At 34.6% G+C, this 18,215-nt stretch overlaps 1 protein-coding gene across 1 annotated transcript in view; it reads left to right on the top strand.

Moving 5' to 3' along the window:
- LOC116345691 (glutamate receptor 1-like) overlaps positions 1-18,215 on the top strand; it is a 162,893-nt gene that overhangs the window by 116,603 nt on the left and 28,075 nt on the right. The window contains exons 5-7 of the mRNA XM_031775299.1: positions 9,930-10,183; positions 13,296-13,460; positions 14,400-14,651. Coding sequence (XP_031631159.1) covers positions 9,930-10,183; positions 13,296-13,460; positions 14,400-14,651 — 671 coding nt within the window. The remainder of the gene's footprint in view (positions 1-9,929; positions 10,184-13,295; positions 13,461-14,399; positions 14,652-18,215) is intronic.

Genomic DNA, 18,215 nt, shown 5'->3' with positions numbered 1-18,215 from the left:
GTTGGTGGTTCTGACGAATTGTCCGCTTTTTGAAAACTGCACCCATTTGAATATCGTACAAATATACAGCCGAATTCATACAATTAGCAGCACAATGCGAACCGAATGAGTAAAACGCACCCAACCGAACGAGTAAAACACTCACAAATTGTGAAATTAATTTTTATGGTGACCGATTTTGGTTTTGTTTTTGGTGTTGGGTCGCGAGATCATAGTTTTGAATGAAAAACGGCCATATTTTCTCGGTCACAAATGTGTAGAGAAAGAGTGTATGCGTTTCTATATTGCCGCTGAGCTTGTCTGCAGATTTCGTTGTATGCGTTTTGTTTTAATCGCCGGATTTTTGCGCTGAAATGCGATTTAATGTTGGTTTTGTTGCGTTATTATTATTTTTTCATCGTTTTCTTCTTCTCTGTTTCAATTCACTGCCGATTGTACATTTGGAGTGTACGATTTAGTTCGCTTCTATGCTTGATTCCGATGCTATTATGTTCCACCCTCTCTACCATTTCCAGTACGATTTTCTTCATTCTTTTTTTTTTTGCTCATCTATCGCGAAGCTTGGCCAAGTTGAATATGCAATTTGCTTTTTTTGGATTTCATTCTCTCTTTCTCGTTAGCACGGAAGCTCTCTTACCATCATCTCTCAGTAATTTCAGTGAAAGATATTTTTCATATTCCCCATCCATGCACTACTGTGCATATATAACATTGGAAAAGGGAACAAGTGAGACTACGGCTATCGTTCATTTGCTTAAACAAAATATTATAATATTAAAAAACAGACTTTTTTTCACACAGCAACTTCTTCAGATTTTTCTTGTTGTTTTTTAGGTACTCTTTTCATCTTTTATAGTTGTTCTTTTTATTATTATTATTTTTTTTTCTGCTTCTCTTCACGTTTTTCACATTATATTTTCTGGTGTTTTGTTGCCAATGTAAAACATCTCTATCTCTCTCTCGCTCGTTCTTGGTCTTCTCCAAATTCACATCTATGTGCAACTAGACAACAAAAACACAGAAAAAAAGTCAGCTGAAATGTAAAAAAGAAAAAAAAAGCGCGTAAACACGATCCAACAATGAAAGCGCTGAGAATCTGTTTTTTATGCTTACGCTTTTTACTGTACTGGCGAGCTCTTAAGCAGCGTTTTGTTTTCGCTGTACATGGTTTTATGATGCGATTTCATTTTCTTTTGTGTTTATGTCTGTTTATCGCAATCATTCCCATTTTCTACCCTCCGTCCTCAATCAGCAATGCGTATTCTGTTGTTATTTGGCGGTTGATGGTGGTTCTTTTGCCTCACCGCTCACAACATTGCTTCGCTGTCAACTGATTGTTTCTCTAGCCACGCTTGCTTGCTTTCTTCTCTCTCGATCTCTTTTTTTTATTACCATTCCACTGACTCAGTGTGTATACGGTTCAGACGGCCTTTTCGTTTTTATTATTTCTGCTGCGTTTCGATGTAGATTTTGTGCATTAATTTTTGTTGCTTATAACATTTCTCATCTGATTCATCAAATTTCAGTTGGAACTGCTAGTTTTAACATAGATGAAAATCATCTTGGCGACTTTTTTTTGTTTTGTTACAATGGGGACGCTATTACGCAAATCGTTCGCGTCACTCATTGCAAATTCGAATATTTCTTTTTTGTTTCAATTCCAGTTTTTAGCACTTTCATTTGCTCTATCACTATCTATCTCAAGAGATAAATGTCTGCAATTGAACCGCAGCGACTTTTTACAGAGGTTACAATTGTGCAAAAATTGTATTCACAACCAAAGTAATAATATGACAAAAACTGACCAGAAAACTGTGCCACATCTCAAAAATGACTCAATTGTACCGTTGCTGCAAAATGCGAATATTTGGCGTCCAAAATGAATGTTTGGGCCATGAAAAAATATGATATTGTTGGTAGATTTGTTTGTTGCGAATATAAAAAAAATTCCAAGGTCACTTTCCTTTAAATCCATTGAAATGCGGGAAATGTTTTTTTCTTCGTATTTCTTCCCACTGAACTATGGTCACTTACAATTCTCTTTCTATTCATCAAATAGAAATCGTTTCCATTCGAAAGAGAGAGAGAGAGAGAGAGAGAGAGAGAGAGAGAGAGAGAAATGTGGCTATTTTACAAAACATTCGTGTTTGGCCAATTGTGTTTCATCATTTCAATTCCGGTTCCGTGTATACCATAGGTTTAATGGAATTTTTTTTAATGGGCAAGGACAACTCATTTTCGCACAGCTCTATTGTAAATGCTGTTGATTGCTGTTTGGCAAAACAAAAAAAAAATCTCTCCGCAATTTTATGGCTTTCTACAGATTTGTTTTCTTCCTGTTCTTTTTTATCTGTTTACCGCTGATGTTTTATGCTTTTTTCCGCTTTACCATCGATTTTTTTTCTCGCTCTTTCTTGTGACTTTTTTGTTCATTGCGCTCTTGTTACGATTTAGCTTATTTAAAGATGTTTTTTTTTTGTATTTGTCTATTGTAATTCGTAAATGCGCTTGAAATTTAATTTATTAATTCAAATACATTCACGTACACGTTCAAATCAGCATTAAAAAAAAATGTTTGCTAGCGAAATAATGGAGAATTATAAACAAAGCACACCGATTCAATGGTTTACCACATGCTTTACTTTTATTTTATAGTTAATCAGCAGAAATGTATTGTTTTTTTTCTTTCCTCCAGCTAGGTATGGAGTGCACATAAAAATAGTGAAAATAGTGCACGTTTATGGTATAGAATGATTTTATGATCCGAATTGTATGTTGCATAGAAATATGCTTACAATCACATGTTATAACATTTATTTGAAGTGGTACTTTGATTTTAGAAAAAAAGGACACGACTCTCCGGTCTCCACCATTCAACATGCGATTCTTTAACGATGCAACTGTTCGATGTTCAATTACAGTGAATCGTAACTTAAAATTGAGGACATTACTGAATAGTTTGATTCTTGTGAACAATGTCATTGTCCATTCGAGTATATCATATTATGTGGGGTATGTTCCGTTGAATTTTTGGTCAGCAAGAAAGTTGTTAGAAAACTTTTAACATTACCCAAATAGAAAATGGCTCCATTTAATCGATTAAAGTACATATAGAATTGGTCATTCGAAAGTTTTCCATGAATTGAAAAGTATAATCGTTGAGGCGATGGTGTACGAACATTTTCCATTCTGTTCTCACTTACAACTACCAACATTGAGTTGGCATTTTTGTTAGATGTTATTATTTTTTTTGTTTATCTCGATTGTTGACATCACAAATTCACTTTGGAATTTGTATCGATATTAAACATAATATGTGTGCTATTTTGGCAAAAGAAAAAGTGGGACCGCGTTCACTTTCACATTCTTAATTACATAAATTCAGATTTATTTCGCTTCAAAACTAACATACGAAAGCATAAATAAATTAGAGACTTATGAAAATATATAAATCAGCCCAACATTTATATCTTCTTCATGTTAGAAATGTACTCGTTTAAGCGTACAATAACATTTCAACACTCAATAAATGCGTTGCGCTCTCAATAGCGAAAGAAAGTGATTCATGGAAGCCATGATACAAATCAGTACATTGTGCGTCAGGCAAAACCAGTTAGCGAAAACATTTGATTTGGGCCGCAATCGTAACAAAACTATTAGTAGACCATTAACAAGCTTGATAATTGCGTCAGCCAATAAGAACAACCATTACAACCGTGTGCTACGCTCAGTTTGAAATGTGCGCTGAATGCGTCGTTTCCTCTCTCTCTCTTTCCCGATCTCTCTCGATTGTGAAAATATTCGAAACAGAACTAAGAAGTTTTCGCTTCGTCTTGGAAATATGTATATATAAAGGATGCAAAAAAAATCTAATTAAAAACTTTTAAGATAAATGCTAGCTGCTAATAAATACACAAATTAGACAAACAAATGTTGTCGCATACTTCGTGCCCATTTAGCGCTTCCGTTCAGAGGTTTTCATTTCGATTTCGGACCTTATTTTTGTGCGTTTTGTCATTGTGTGCATTTGTTGTTCACAGACTTTTGAAGCATGCCATGTGCAAATAACAACAATAAATATAATTTATGGCTGAAAATGTTTGAATGGCATAGTTTTGGCAATTTTTATCTCTCACACGAGTGGAAACGCAAAAAAGAGAGAGAAGAAACCGAGAAGAAAACCCAATCTCTTATTTTGTACCAGTGTATCTTACAAATTCTAAGCGTGCCCAAAATCTCTTATTCCACTGTCTCTCAACTTGAGTCTCAAGTTCATTCCAAGTTTCTAAAGTCAATGCTGTGATTCTCGCGCTTGGATTTTCTCTCTCTTTTAGTCCGCTCAATATATCTATTCTCTATGTTTACATTCCCTTTGAATCTATCAACGCATATATATATATAAATAAAGTGCTGTGGCAACGGCTCTGATAAGCCCATTAACACAATCAAAATGGTTTTTGGACGATGCAACCAGAAATAAATACCGAAAATTGTGTGGCTACCGTCTTACAACGGGTTATTTCGAACCAAAAAAAAAATATCACATTATTTGGGTAACAAAACGAATCCAAAAGGGATGGTTTGCGTACGCGCTCCAGTGTACACTGGATATTTGTGAATATGAGTGTATGCACAATAGCAAACTTTTCGAAGTGATTTCCCATTACCTTGTTGTGGTGGCAAGGCAAGCGAAAAGTGGCAACATTTAACTTTAAATGGTACCCATTTTATTCATTGTTCCCATTGTGATTCATTTAGAAACATTTCTACAATGACATCAAAACTACTAAATGGTCTCATTACAATTTTGACTAAAGCTTGTGTTGTATATACTTTTGCGGTGAAAACCCCTTGGTTCTTTAAGTGTTTTGGTTCGGCATCTTTGTACATCGCATTCAATACATACAAACATCTATATATTTGTGCTGTTGTTTTTCACTATTCGCTCCATCTCTCTCTCTCTCTACTTCAATTTGTCGGTCATTATAGTCGCTACGCTACTTTTATCGATTTGTTTGTATTTTGTCGTTTACTACTTTTCCGAATTGCGACATCAACAGCAATTAGCCAAATGCTAAATACGTGCGCATTTCAAATACACTTCCGTTTTGAGTTTTGTAAAATGTGAAAAAGTTTTGATGTCTAAATTGCTGCTACATTTACCTTGAGTGAAAACCAATCGCATTTTAAAACTCAAATCAAATATAAAATCAAATTGTACTTTAAAAGGACTGTTATGCGACGACTTTTTTTATGTTCATTTATCTACTATCTTCCTTTTGTGTGTTCATTCTTCAGTATTATGAAACTTGTAACACAATTTGTTTGCAATATCGGCTCAGTTTTTTTTCTTCTCCCCACAACACATTTTATTGTCGAACCAATCTTTTCAGGTAGTTCGATGTTTAGCAATTATTCGATGGCATTACATTCGTGTTAAGTTATCCGTGTTAGTTTTGAATACAGACATTGACAAGACAAAAAAATTTTTGTCGAGCAACAAGCATGATCAAGAAAGCATACTCGAATATGCACTGCTCCGACGATTGAATTTGGAAATGTTTGAAATTCAATGTGGGTGGCTTGGAATTTGTTGTTTGTCGTCGACTGTTCATTATGCGTTGTCGCATGTAAATTGGCAAAATACTTATTGAACCAGCTAAACCGATGAGTATTGCCACAACGATTCGATTAGTTTTTCTAGTGATAGCAACAGTGAGCAAAATCGTATAAAGTTCATGCACATAGAAAATGAACGAAATTAAAACTGAAAATGGAAATTTTTCCGAGACATTGAACATACACAAAGCACCACACACACAAAAAAATAGGAACAGAAATAGAGATGAACAGAAGGTAAGACCGAAAATACAGAGAGATTGAAATGGGATAGAAAAAATTGAAGTAAAGAGAATGTGAAAATGGATTTGCCATTTTTATTTCACACAATACAAGTTTAAATGCATACTGGTTTCTTATTGTTAGTATTTCAATTCTTAAATGCATTGAAATCACATTGAAGCATGCTTATTCAACGATCAAATGTCCTCGTTGTTCTCTCCCTGTCTATTCCTCCATCTAATCCTTTCTCTATATCTTCCTTTCTCACAACACAAACACCTACATATTCACCCATATCTAAAATGGAATAAAGTGAAAAGTGCTTTCATCTGTTTTTCGCGTTGATCTTTATTTTCATTCTACATATTGGTCAAAGAAAAAAAAATGAAGAAATTTTTCCCTTAATATCGGATGGCATTTGGAACGAATTTCACGTCGCTGTCGATTCAATTTGACTGTAGTTGTTTACTGTATATAGATAGTGTTGATAATGACAATGCTACGGTCAATTCCCATTGACTTCTTCCATCAACGTTTTTATTCTGTCTGTATTTGGTACACATTTGAAACGGAAAAACAATTTCAGCCTGTTATTAGACCGAATGAAAAACTCAACATAAAATAAAAAGAAAATTATTAAAAACCAACATTTACAATTGCGAACGGGTAACGAAGCAAAAGACGAAACAATAACAATTTTTGGACCAAAAATAATGATGAAAAGTATAGTATCCGGAGAGAGATAAAACCAATATAAAAACCGAATATTATGAATCGTGTTGGTCAGAGAAATCGCATAATTTTAAATATTTTTTTTTCTTTTCAAAAGAAATCTTTAATATCACAAATTTCTTATCATTGCCAACGATTTTTTTTAGCAACATTTTTGCTCATTTTTAGTGTAGACAAATCTAAATCCAATCGATGATATGCAAGCGATCCAACGACATTGAATGCAAACGTTTTCCTAACCATTGCTTTGATTTCTTTTTTGTCTCACTCTATCGCCGTTGCTTGCTTCTCGATTTTTTTCTTTTTTCTTTCTCACAAATTCCATACCAGAAAATATAATAAAACGAGCAAAGAAAACCAAGTGCCAAAACAATAATGATGGTGGTACACAATGGTACAATGCAATGCCCGAATCGTGGCTTGCATTTCGAACTGAAAGAAGAATAAAAAAAAAACAAGAGAAAATACGAGCAGAAAAACATATCTTGAACCAAATAGAAAAATCTTATGAGCTGGCAGACTTCCAAAACCGATTTGCTTTTAATCTTTTTTTTGTTGCTTTGGCTGCTGTGTGCGTTTGTCTATGTTTGTGTATGTACGTTGTTATTTCTTGTGAATCGGTCGCCTCACATTGTTGAAATGTTTCATTTGTTGGTTTTGTAATGATATTTGGTGCGAGTACATCATGAGCAACCATGACAACAAACGGGGAGACAGAAGCATCAAGAAAATCAACCATTCGGCTCATGGCCTCTTATAAATTTCGATTGGTTTTATCGATGGTGTTTGCTCTTTTCGACCAATTACCGACCAGCACACCATTGATAACGATCAAATCTAACCGTTCAACGTATAAAAGTCATCGAATCGAAATATTTTTCTAATTCCATTGCTGTGGATAAATTGTGGTGCATTTTGTGCAAACAAACCTGACACCCAATTTTTGTACAATCGAAACAAATGTTACAACTCGATGTTCACTGCTTCTCATTTTCATTTTTGTTCTTTTTTCTGTCAACTCTCCGTGTACAGCTGGTCTAATGCACTTCCATTTTAATTTTTTTTCCTCCTTCCATTCGCATTTCTCAACCAATTTGTTCGAATAACACATACTATGAATGCATTGGCCGGTACTACTAAATCGATCGATGTGCCTATGCAACCGAACACCCAACATCAAATGCTAAAACTAACATACAATAGTGATTGTCTATGAAAAAAACAAAAAACAAAAGTGGAACTTCGAAATGAAAGATCGAACCAAAGGACAAATATACAAAAATATTGCAATTTTGATCTAGCTCACTGTTTCATTTATGTTAAACTTCATGTTTTCGCTCTCTCTTTCTCTTTCTTTCTTTTTCTCATTAAAAAAAATGTTTTTGCACTGAATTTCAAGTGTGTAATTTTTCTGCTCGGTCATTTTTGTTTCGTTTAAAGAAGTGTGTCTGTGTGCTTTCATCTACGGTGTGGCTTTTGTGCGCATACATACATACATATAGAGAGATGAACGGACGATTCATTTGTGGGATGAGAATGAAAGCGAGATTGTGAAAGAGAGCTTGAGTGTATGCTTTGCCATGTTCTGTGCATGGCATTTAATGGACTTTCAAAATACATTATATCTCGGTCTTTCTAGCATAACAGGGATATATTCTCTTTTTTTTGCTCCATCCCTAACGAGAAATAACAACAACATTGCGAAAAAGAGTAGAGCACAAAAAAATCTCGAACAGAAAGTTTTTGTTTTTTTTTTTTTCGTTCATCTTCTTCAATTTTTATTACATTACACCATCTACACAAACCATAATATTTGCTAGTATTTAAGTCGACTGACCCGTCTATTCGAGAAAACAACAACAATAACAATAGTAAAAAAAAGCGCACTCACTTGCACTCGCACTGGCTGGTACACAAACACACACGCAGAGCGGTAAAAATTGAAGCGAACACTCAAAGATGAAAATGGGATGTAAGAGTCTTGGTTCCTTTCACTCTCTCTCTCTCTCTCTCTCTCTCTCTCTCTCTCTCTCTCTCTCTCTCTCTCTCTCTCTCTCCCTCTCTCTCTCTCGTTTATTTCATTTGAAAAATACAGTGCAAATAAAGCACGAATCCATAAAAGGAAGATAATAACAATAAAACGAGAAAAATTAAAGGAAATTGATCTAAATCCGTGGGTCTCTTTTTGGTAGATGGTCGCATGGTTTTACCGAATCGTTTTCCGTATTTTTCTTGGTTTTTCATAATCTTGTTCGCATCTCGTCTATACGTCAACGTGCTCATTTACACATATAAGTTTTAGACAGCAGCAGCAGCAGCATCACTCGACACTTCTTATCGTAAGTTAACTACAAAAAGCATTGAGCTTAAAGAAAAATTGCTCGATTTAATTTGACGCGAATATTGTTCACAAAAGCCATACTTTTTTTTCACAGTTGAATTGGAGAGTTGTGCGACACACCTAACATACGCTGTGCATATCGCGGAAATAATATGGAATTTTCACTATCACGAAATTTGATCAATTGTGAACAGACATTGGATCAACAATGATAACATTGATATAGTTAGTATCAAACAAAATGATAGAGAGAGAGACAGAGAGAGACACAGAGAGAGAGTGCAGAAGAAGAGAAAAAAAACAAATTTAATTTAATGTTACCTGTGCGCTGTCCAATGTGCAAACAAAACGAAAATACATTCAATGTGTATATCACATGAACTGACTCATTGCACTTAATACCTTTTAAAAAGCATTCCCCTTGTGTAATAACGCAGCATCATTGAACTCACTCTCTGGCTGTCTGTCCGATCGTCTGTATTTCATCGTTATAACATTTAACTTACGTGTTACATTTGGTCCGATATGTCTCAGCTGCACTTTACCTTCTCATCTCTCCCTGTGATAATAACATTACCTTTTACCATAAACGAATAGATAAAAACCTGTGGGATTTGCCATTCGATTTTCAGGGGGGTCATTATAAATAAAAATAAATTAAATTCGATTCGCATCAAATTATCAGCTTTATTATCGAAATTAAGATCAATGATGTACGGGTGCAACTTTTGTTCATAGCATTTCGAATCGAATCGCCGATGTCTTCTTTTTTTTTAATCTTGTCGTTGAATAGATGCCAACGAAGAAAATAATCGATTTATCGTACTTCGACAAAAAAAAGAACCAATGATCATAATCGTTTGATTATTTTGAAATTATGCGTGCGTTTGAATGTTAGACATTTCTCAAATTCGTTTTGTGTTTTGTTTTAGCATTAAATTTATGACAGTATCTGTATTTGTGTTGTCGTATTTCTTAAACCAAAAACATTGCTATATTGTCATTTTCATTGCAGGTTTGTTACGATTGCAACAAATTTACCAAGGACTGCGACCCGGCAACGAAACATTTCAGGTGGAAACGGTTAAACGAATCGCAAACGCAACCAATGCCATTGACTTTTTGAGGACACTCGAAGAGCTGAATCGCTTTTCCAAAAAATTCGTTGTACTAGATTGTGGTACCGATATGGCCAAAGAGATTGTAGTGATGCATGTACGTGATTTATCGCTGGGAAGAAGAACCTACCATTATCTGTTTTCGGGATTGGTAAGTTCATTTTGTGTGCAAACCTTATACTTTGCGTTTCTTACGTGTTTTGCGGCAAATACTGTTATTGGTTAGTCTCCCCGTTCCGGTGATTCGTCTCGATTTCTCTCAGTTGAAGAAAGAAAGAGAGAGAAAAAAGAACGACTTTATTCTTTTGTACGATTATTATTATTACACCATCGACACGATTCACATTAGACACCATAACCTACAATATATATGTATTGATTGTATGCATGGACTATGCTATAGGTATGTCTGTGTATATCTGTGTTGGCTCTTCTTAGCATCTCAAGAAGAAAAAAAATGGACCATACATTGTGCGAAGCGAGCAATTCAAAAAAAAAAAAAAAAAAACACCCGAATGGAAAAGCTTTTGGTGAGAGATATTGCAAACGATTGAAAATAGAAGGCACATCGAACGAATATAATAAAAAGATTTCTCCCACTGATTGCCTATCCGACCAATACGTGGTACCGCTCGCACACAATATTCACGTGCCAAAAAGTATTTCGGAGAATTTTAGTTGGCATTTAACATGGTTTAGACGGTGCAAAAAGAAAACTCGGATGTCTCTTAATGCTCTACGCGTACATTTACTAAAAGCAATGGGAAGTGAATTAGAAGAGGCTGTTCGGCCAATGGGGGGAGGAAAATGAGAACAACAATATGAAATGGATAATACAAGCTATTTGACAATAATCGAATCGACGCTTTTGCCACACATTTTTTCCACTTAAATAATAAATAACAATAACAAGAAGAAGAAGAAGAAGAAGGGAAATGTAAATCGCGTATAGCCACGAAACCGTAAAACCAAATACGACATAAATGACCACTTTTCTTACAATGACTTTTATATTATGTTTGAATTCTCTCTCCCTCTTTGGATTTTTTGTAAATTTCTTCAATATCATTTTATATTGTTGTTTGAGTGCGTACCTTGTGCTAGCCGAAGAGATCGTTAATGGGTAGAGATGAGACGATTTTCCGATTGATAGGGCGTGCGTATTCATGCAAGCAAACAAGTGACAATAAAAATAACAGGAACAAGCAACAACACGACATAGCCAACTAATCAACCAAAAGCCGTCCATAGTAACTTGAAAATCGAGATAAAAAAAGAAAATAACACAAACGAATGAGAAAAAGAAGGAAATTCTACCACTGAAAGAATGAAATTTAAATTCCATTGACGCACCAAAAATGTTTCGTAGTCAATTTTCGTTGATTTTTTTTATGTTCAAAGTTCGCTTTAAACATTTCCTTCTCGCATAAATTAGGAAAATACCACCCGAAATCGATTGTTGGGTTCATCGAATTGATTGCCATGAAATGAGCTGTGAATACATTCACAAAAAGCGATTGAAATCATGCGAGTACGCGAAGAATGTCACATATTTTGATGCGAGAATGCGAAACGAAAAGAAAAATAAATTCAACTAAATCGCTGAAATCTCAGTTGCAAAGCAACACATAAATATAAAGCAATAAATTATATTCCAATCATTTGAACAATTCAATCTCGTCCGATACAAATTCAGTGTTTTGCCGCAATTGAATTTTCTTCATTTTTTCCGCATCGCTTGGAAATGAGCACATTCAATAATTCAAATGAATTTGTGATTTCGTCTGTTATTGCCACCATTTCTGTCGATTGTGAATTATTTCGAATATGCGAGCCTCGAACATTCGAACATACATTCGCAATCGAGAATACGCGCCCACTGTATGCACACCAATGCACATAATAAGCATTACCAAATAGTAATGCATTTAACAATGTCTAAATTTTGCTCCAAAATTTTTTTTCCCCTCTGCGTTCGAATTATGGTCATTCGTTAAAATACAATGAGTGCGAAAGAAAAATAGAGAAAGAACAATGAATGAGACCAGTTGCCAGAGGTATTTTATCGGCAATCATTAAATAGGCTACATTTATTTGCCATGTTTGTGGTTGTTTCGTTTTTTTTTTCGTGTGTGTGCGAGTGTGTGTTGTTTTTATTCGCGTCGATTAGCGAATTTGCGAAAGACAGAGACAGAGCAAATGAACATTCATTTTATTTTAATATGTCTCGATGTTAAATATTTATCGTTAAATGGCGACAATGTAGTTTTTGGCGCCGATAACCCTTTTCGTTTCACGCCACCATTCCAACATGCATGGAATATATGCATTACACAATTGCTATCATTGCTTGTAAACCATGCTGTCACAGTCAAGAGCCACAATTGAGAATGTACAAAGTTGATTTTAATTCGCAGAAATGATAAATTAGCATGAATTTCATTATATTATCGCGTGGGGGGCAAGCGAAATCGAAGGCCCAGTACATTCAACAACGTGATTTCAACGTGAAAATCATCACATGCTCGTAATTAATATTGAACAAACTATGTATGTAATTGCACTAATTCAACTATGTGGCAACAAAACTAAAAGGAAGCATTACCGAATTTATTGCAGAGATTTTTCCATTTTAAATGGAAAATCGCATGAATGCATCGACATCAATGTGTACTATTTCGAATCGGTGCACATGCATACACATACAAATGCGTCGCGTACAGTGCCGGTCAAAATGTGCCATCTCACTAAAACCCCGTCTGCTGCTTTCCGCTTGAACTCAATTTGTTTTGAGCGATGTTTATGCATTCAATCAATACTTGTACACAACATATAATAGAGAGTGTAAATTGACTCAATTTTATCAAAGACGAATGCCGGAACGGAAGAGGAAAGAAAAGATTTGTTGGGCGAGAGGGAGAGTCGTTCGCTCTTGTATTCGCAAAGAAATACTATATTAATATTTGATTTATGTTGTGGAATATTGCATAGTGTTACACTGTTACAAATGCTCATGTGGCCAACATACACACCCAAAGATATGCATATATTTGATATTTATAGCATATTCAACGGATGCTACATATAAAAAAGTATATTTCTCTATTTTTTTTTTGTTGACTCTTTTTTTCGCTTTTGGTTGTCTCGCACTTGTTCTCTTTTTTTTGGTGTTGTTGCTATGTGCATTTGTACTCGCCTTTTTTTCGCTTGACACAACTGAAAATAAACAGAACCACACAATATTTTTCGTTACTTTATTTTAGGTGATGGATGACCGATGGGAAAGAGAAATAACTGAATATGGTGCTATTAATATAACTGGTTTTCGTATTGTCGATACCGATCGTCGATATGTTCGTGAATTTTTGGATGGTTGGAAGCGTTTGGATCCGATTACATCGATTGGTGCTGGCAAGGAATCGATTACGGTACGTTTTAAAATGAGGGTGGAGAAGTGTACACATCCACTGACATACTGAGAATATATTGGAATATCCTGCACTTTTGGTTATTGCGTATAGTTTATCTTTTTTTTATTTTGATTTAACATTAAGTTTTACATATATTCGGCAATTCCATTTTAAATCACATGCTATCAAATAATATTTTAGTTAACTACTCGGCGATAAGTCGTACGATTGGTACATTTGTAAAAGTCAAAATTGTAATAATTTTTAAAAAATTGCTATTTTTCAAAGAATATTTGTTTCCAACTAATTTGCCTCTGTTGGAGTTTTCATTTCAAGATTAAAAAGTAAATAAATCAATATAAAATGCACGAGACCATCGGTAATTTTTATCATGACATTGGACATCAAGTGGAAATTCAAATTTCATATATATATTAGTTGGCTTTCAAAATATTACCCCGTTCACGCGCAACAAAAAAAATGCATTATGAAAAATGTTCGTTTGAAACGGGCAATTTTAAGTGGAATTGTGATAAAGTTATGCTAACAATATACGATATCAATGCATTGTAATGTAACTGGCAGCTGTGTGTTCATTGTGCACATGGTTGAGTGTTTGTATATGTGTCTGCGCCATTCAACGAAGAAGCGCGTAACGTTTGCTGTGTGCACTGTGTGTCCCAAGAGTGCATTCCATCTGATGATCTGTTTGTTCTGAAAGATTCATTTTATTTACACATACTCTGGCACTCTCCGAGGCATGCACGACGGTGATTTGATTTTACTTGACAAACGTTATACATATTTTCACTGCATTTAATTAAAATTGAGTGTATTTTCGAGTTTTGTTGAATACTGAATAGTTAGATATTTTGTCATTGATGTTTAATGCCCATTTAAAATAAAATACGATTTGTAACATAAAATTTGTTGTTCAAATGTTGTTTTTGATTTCAGGCACAAGCTGCATTAATGTATGATGCTGTTTTCGTGCTTGTCGAAGCATTCAATCGTTTGCTAAAAAAGAAACCGGACCAATTTCGTAGCTATACGATGAGACGAAGTAGCTCACAGCATTCTTACACAAATTCATCGTATGGAAATTTACTGGCAAATGGACAGAATATACGAGCATTGGACTGTAACGCTGGCAGAGGTTTGGTCAGTCCGTGGGAGCATGGCGATAAAATTTCAAGATATTTACGAAAGGTAAGATCGTTAGTGTTTTTCGAATTTTCGTTGACAAGAACAGGTAGACCGCATTTCGCATCAACATACACAAACACCCACACACATGCACCCATCGTACAATGGCCCGAATGGCCGAAAAATCGAATTATATGGCATCGCCATGCATAATGCTAAAGTACTTCAACTATTCATTATGACCTGATGCGAATGTTATTAATAATTGTTTTTTTTTTCTTCGTTGGTGTTCAACCTATGCATAACCTTCATTTGTATATGTGCATTGGCAGCAATTCGTTCACTCTGCCTCACGTCAGGATAATATTCCTTTCGGTTCAACACTCACATACCTATTAGTATATCATATCAAACAAAAAAAAAGAGAGAAAGAAAAATGAGCATGTAATCTAACGAATGAATTTTCCAGAAGGCCGTATTTTTGAAGTTACGACTTTGCCGCACTCGAGGATCGAGATAAGAAAATACAAATTATATAGAGTTTCAGTGTCGTAAGTGCGAACGAACTGCTCTATGTGTGTTTGTGTAAGTGAGTAAATGTGAATGTGAAACCGTCTACGTATTCCATTTCCATTTAATTTCTTCATAAAGAAGGAGATTATTTTGTTTTTATGTTTTTATGGGTAAATGGTCAAAATGTTTAATAAAGACGAGTCAAAGCTGAACAGGAAAAAAAAGTACCACCGAGAAAGAGTAAGAGTGGCGAGTGCTGAGCCAGTGTGCAAAAGCTTTTAAAAATAAAATTCTTTGCACAGAATTTTTATTACTCCTTTTTTTTCCTCATGCTCGCGAGCACTGCTGATGGTGAGACAAAGAAAGAAATATAAATGAAAACAAACGGAATAAAATCCAGTTAAAAATCAAGCTCAGCACAAAGTTGGCACGATAAATTTTGATTATGTATTTGGTTTTTCGCACTTCGATGTTACAATGGAAGTTTGTGGCAAAGAGTGTTCGTCAACCAACGTCTCCGACAAGTTCGGAAATTCTCATCGAGAAAAAAAAGGATCTCATAAAATACTTCTTTTCATTCGGTCGCATATTCAACTAATTCTCAAGCATGGGATTAAACAATGGGAGCTGCCATCATTTGAATTTTTTTTTTTGTTGTTGTTATGTTCTTCTCATGTGAACAAAGGACGAGAGAAGGAGAAAGAGAGAGAGAGAGAGAAAAAAAAAGTTGTGCAAGCAAATTGAATATTCCGTTCTGCCGAATTGCTGGATTCTAGTGATTCTTGAAATGAACAATATAAAATGGCGGCAAACAATTAAAAATGAAACAAATCGTCTCTTTCATTTCATTTTGCACTGGATCTCACTACTTCGTTATACCTTTGTCGTACTTTCCGTCCGTTTAATTTGTGATGCGGCCCTTGAATGGTTATAACCGTTGGATCTTGCACGAAGCGAGAGACCATAAATGGCGTCAAAACATCTTCAGTCTGGAACATTTTTTTCATTAACTAAGCTCGAAAAAAGTTTCACATAAAAAACAGAATCCACATTTTAATAGTAAAAAAAATGTCATAAACACAGTAAAAAAAAAGATTCAGTTGAATGTATACATATCCAGGCTGCACTTGATAAACCTTTTTGACTACAACAAAAACACACACACATTTCAATGAATATAATCAGACAGTGCATTTAGATGAAATAATAACGTAAACTGATAAATGGAACAAATAAAACGAATCATACACACACACAAACATACATACAAATTTCATTCGGTTGGCATTTTCATATAGGTAAAATGCAATGTACAATTTGAAAAATAAAAACGAGATTTCAAACCAAAACCTTAAAAGCTGGCATTAAGTTGAATAACATAACATTTATAGCAGTAAATATCGTTTTCATATTTGACTATTCCTTATGGCAAATAATAAATAGCATACATGATGAAGTTCGGGACGAAACCAAGTATTTCTTCCGCTCATCCAAGCGTATTTATGTATTATTTGCACATTTGTTTCATCACAACATGCAAAATTTAGATTTATACGGTTGTGTGTATGCGAACATTTGTGTATTGAATACTGTTTGTTCGCTTGTCAAAGCGCATGCAGAAAGGCAGGGCCATCACCTCATTCAATGCGAATATTTGGACGGTGTGTCGTTTTATCCTCATGTGGTCAGGAATTTATATTGCTACACACGAATTCCGAATCGTCTGACAATTTATTTATAAAAATACCGATTCAATATTCACACAAAGTAATGTATATCCATTGTGTATATGTATGTTAGAAAATCTACATATTTAACAACATTGAAAACACCACAGCAACAGAAAGCAAAAGCAACATCGAACTGCGAACCAGTTGGAAAAGAGACAGCGAACATATAAAGCGTTCGTTTCAAAAACAAAATTCTGTACATTTCTATCGAAAAACGGCGCTTTTGAACATCACATTTGTGATAGAAAAATCATCGAACGAAACAATACATACTATGGTTTTTCATTTGGGATAGGAAAAGAGCCTTATTTATTTTATGAATTTTCCATTATACCAAAGATTTCAACCATATGCATGCGGTTCGATTTTGCATACATGACTGAAATGAAAACGTATCAACTGATGCTACTCGTTCAAACTCTCTTTCTTCTCTTCCTTTCTCTTTCCCCTTCCGTGTTTATATTTTGTGTCCTTTTCGTCCTCCTGCTGTTATTCATTGTTGCTAAAATGTTGAGTTTCACAACACGAAACAAAAGCATCTTTTTTGTTTACTTCTTTTATATTGGAAAAATAAATGCCATTCGAAATTCATATAAAAAGAATGCCATTTTAACCGCTTCGAATCAATGGAAATTCCAGTTGGCATGCAACCAAATAAAAGACACAAATATTGTTAATTTCAGCTATTACAGCCATTCCGAATCGTTGACACTTATTGCATTGAATTTTCCTCTGAATGCGGCGCAATACACGACGAGCACGATGAATGAGAAGAAGAAAAAGCACATAACACATATTCTAAGTGTCAATAATGAAATGTAAACCACACATACTATGCCACACCAATGGTGTTTAACAATGAAAAACAAACCATTTGCCATCCAATACAAATCGACAAAAGAAACCAATTTATTTTCAATTTTAATTTTTCGTTCCGATAATTTTATATGAATATATCGATCAAAATGTAATTTTCTTTGTGGTCACTTCCTTTTATTATTTTATTCATTACAAATCAATTAAACGTTAAAAATAATCAGCAAATTGTATCTCAAATGTGTGTATTTATTGATTGCAGTGAATTGATGTCAGCCAACTTTAATTGGCAACAAACATTCATTTACACACAAAGACAGCAAGAGAGATAGAGAGAGAAAAGCGTGCACCACCCATTCAAGCACGAATACGTATTATAATAATAATTGAAATGACAAAACTAACATCAATAACAAAGCAATCGAATTTCGAAAACATTCAGAACAACAAATTAGATGATTACATTTGAGTTGGTCAAATAATTTGCATGAAATAATGATGTGCGGCATCAAAGAGAGATGGAGAGAGAGAGAGAGAGAGAGAGAGAGAGAGAGAGAGAGAGAGAGAG

The sequence above is a fragment of the Contarinia nasturtii genome, unplaced genomic scaffold (genome assembly GCF_009176525.2).
Source record: "Contarinia nasturtii isolate CC-2019 unplaced genomic scaffold, AAFC_CNas_1.1 Cnas_scaffold_129, whole genome shotgun sequence".
Taxonomy (NCBI): domain Eukaryota; kingdom Metazoa; phylum Arthropoda; class Insecta; order Diptera; family Cecidomyiidae; genus Contarinia; species Contarinia nasturtii.
The sequence above is the reverse complement of the archived record's forward strand: the minus strand, read 5'-3'. Positions and strand labels throughout refer to the sequence as shown.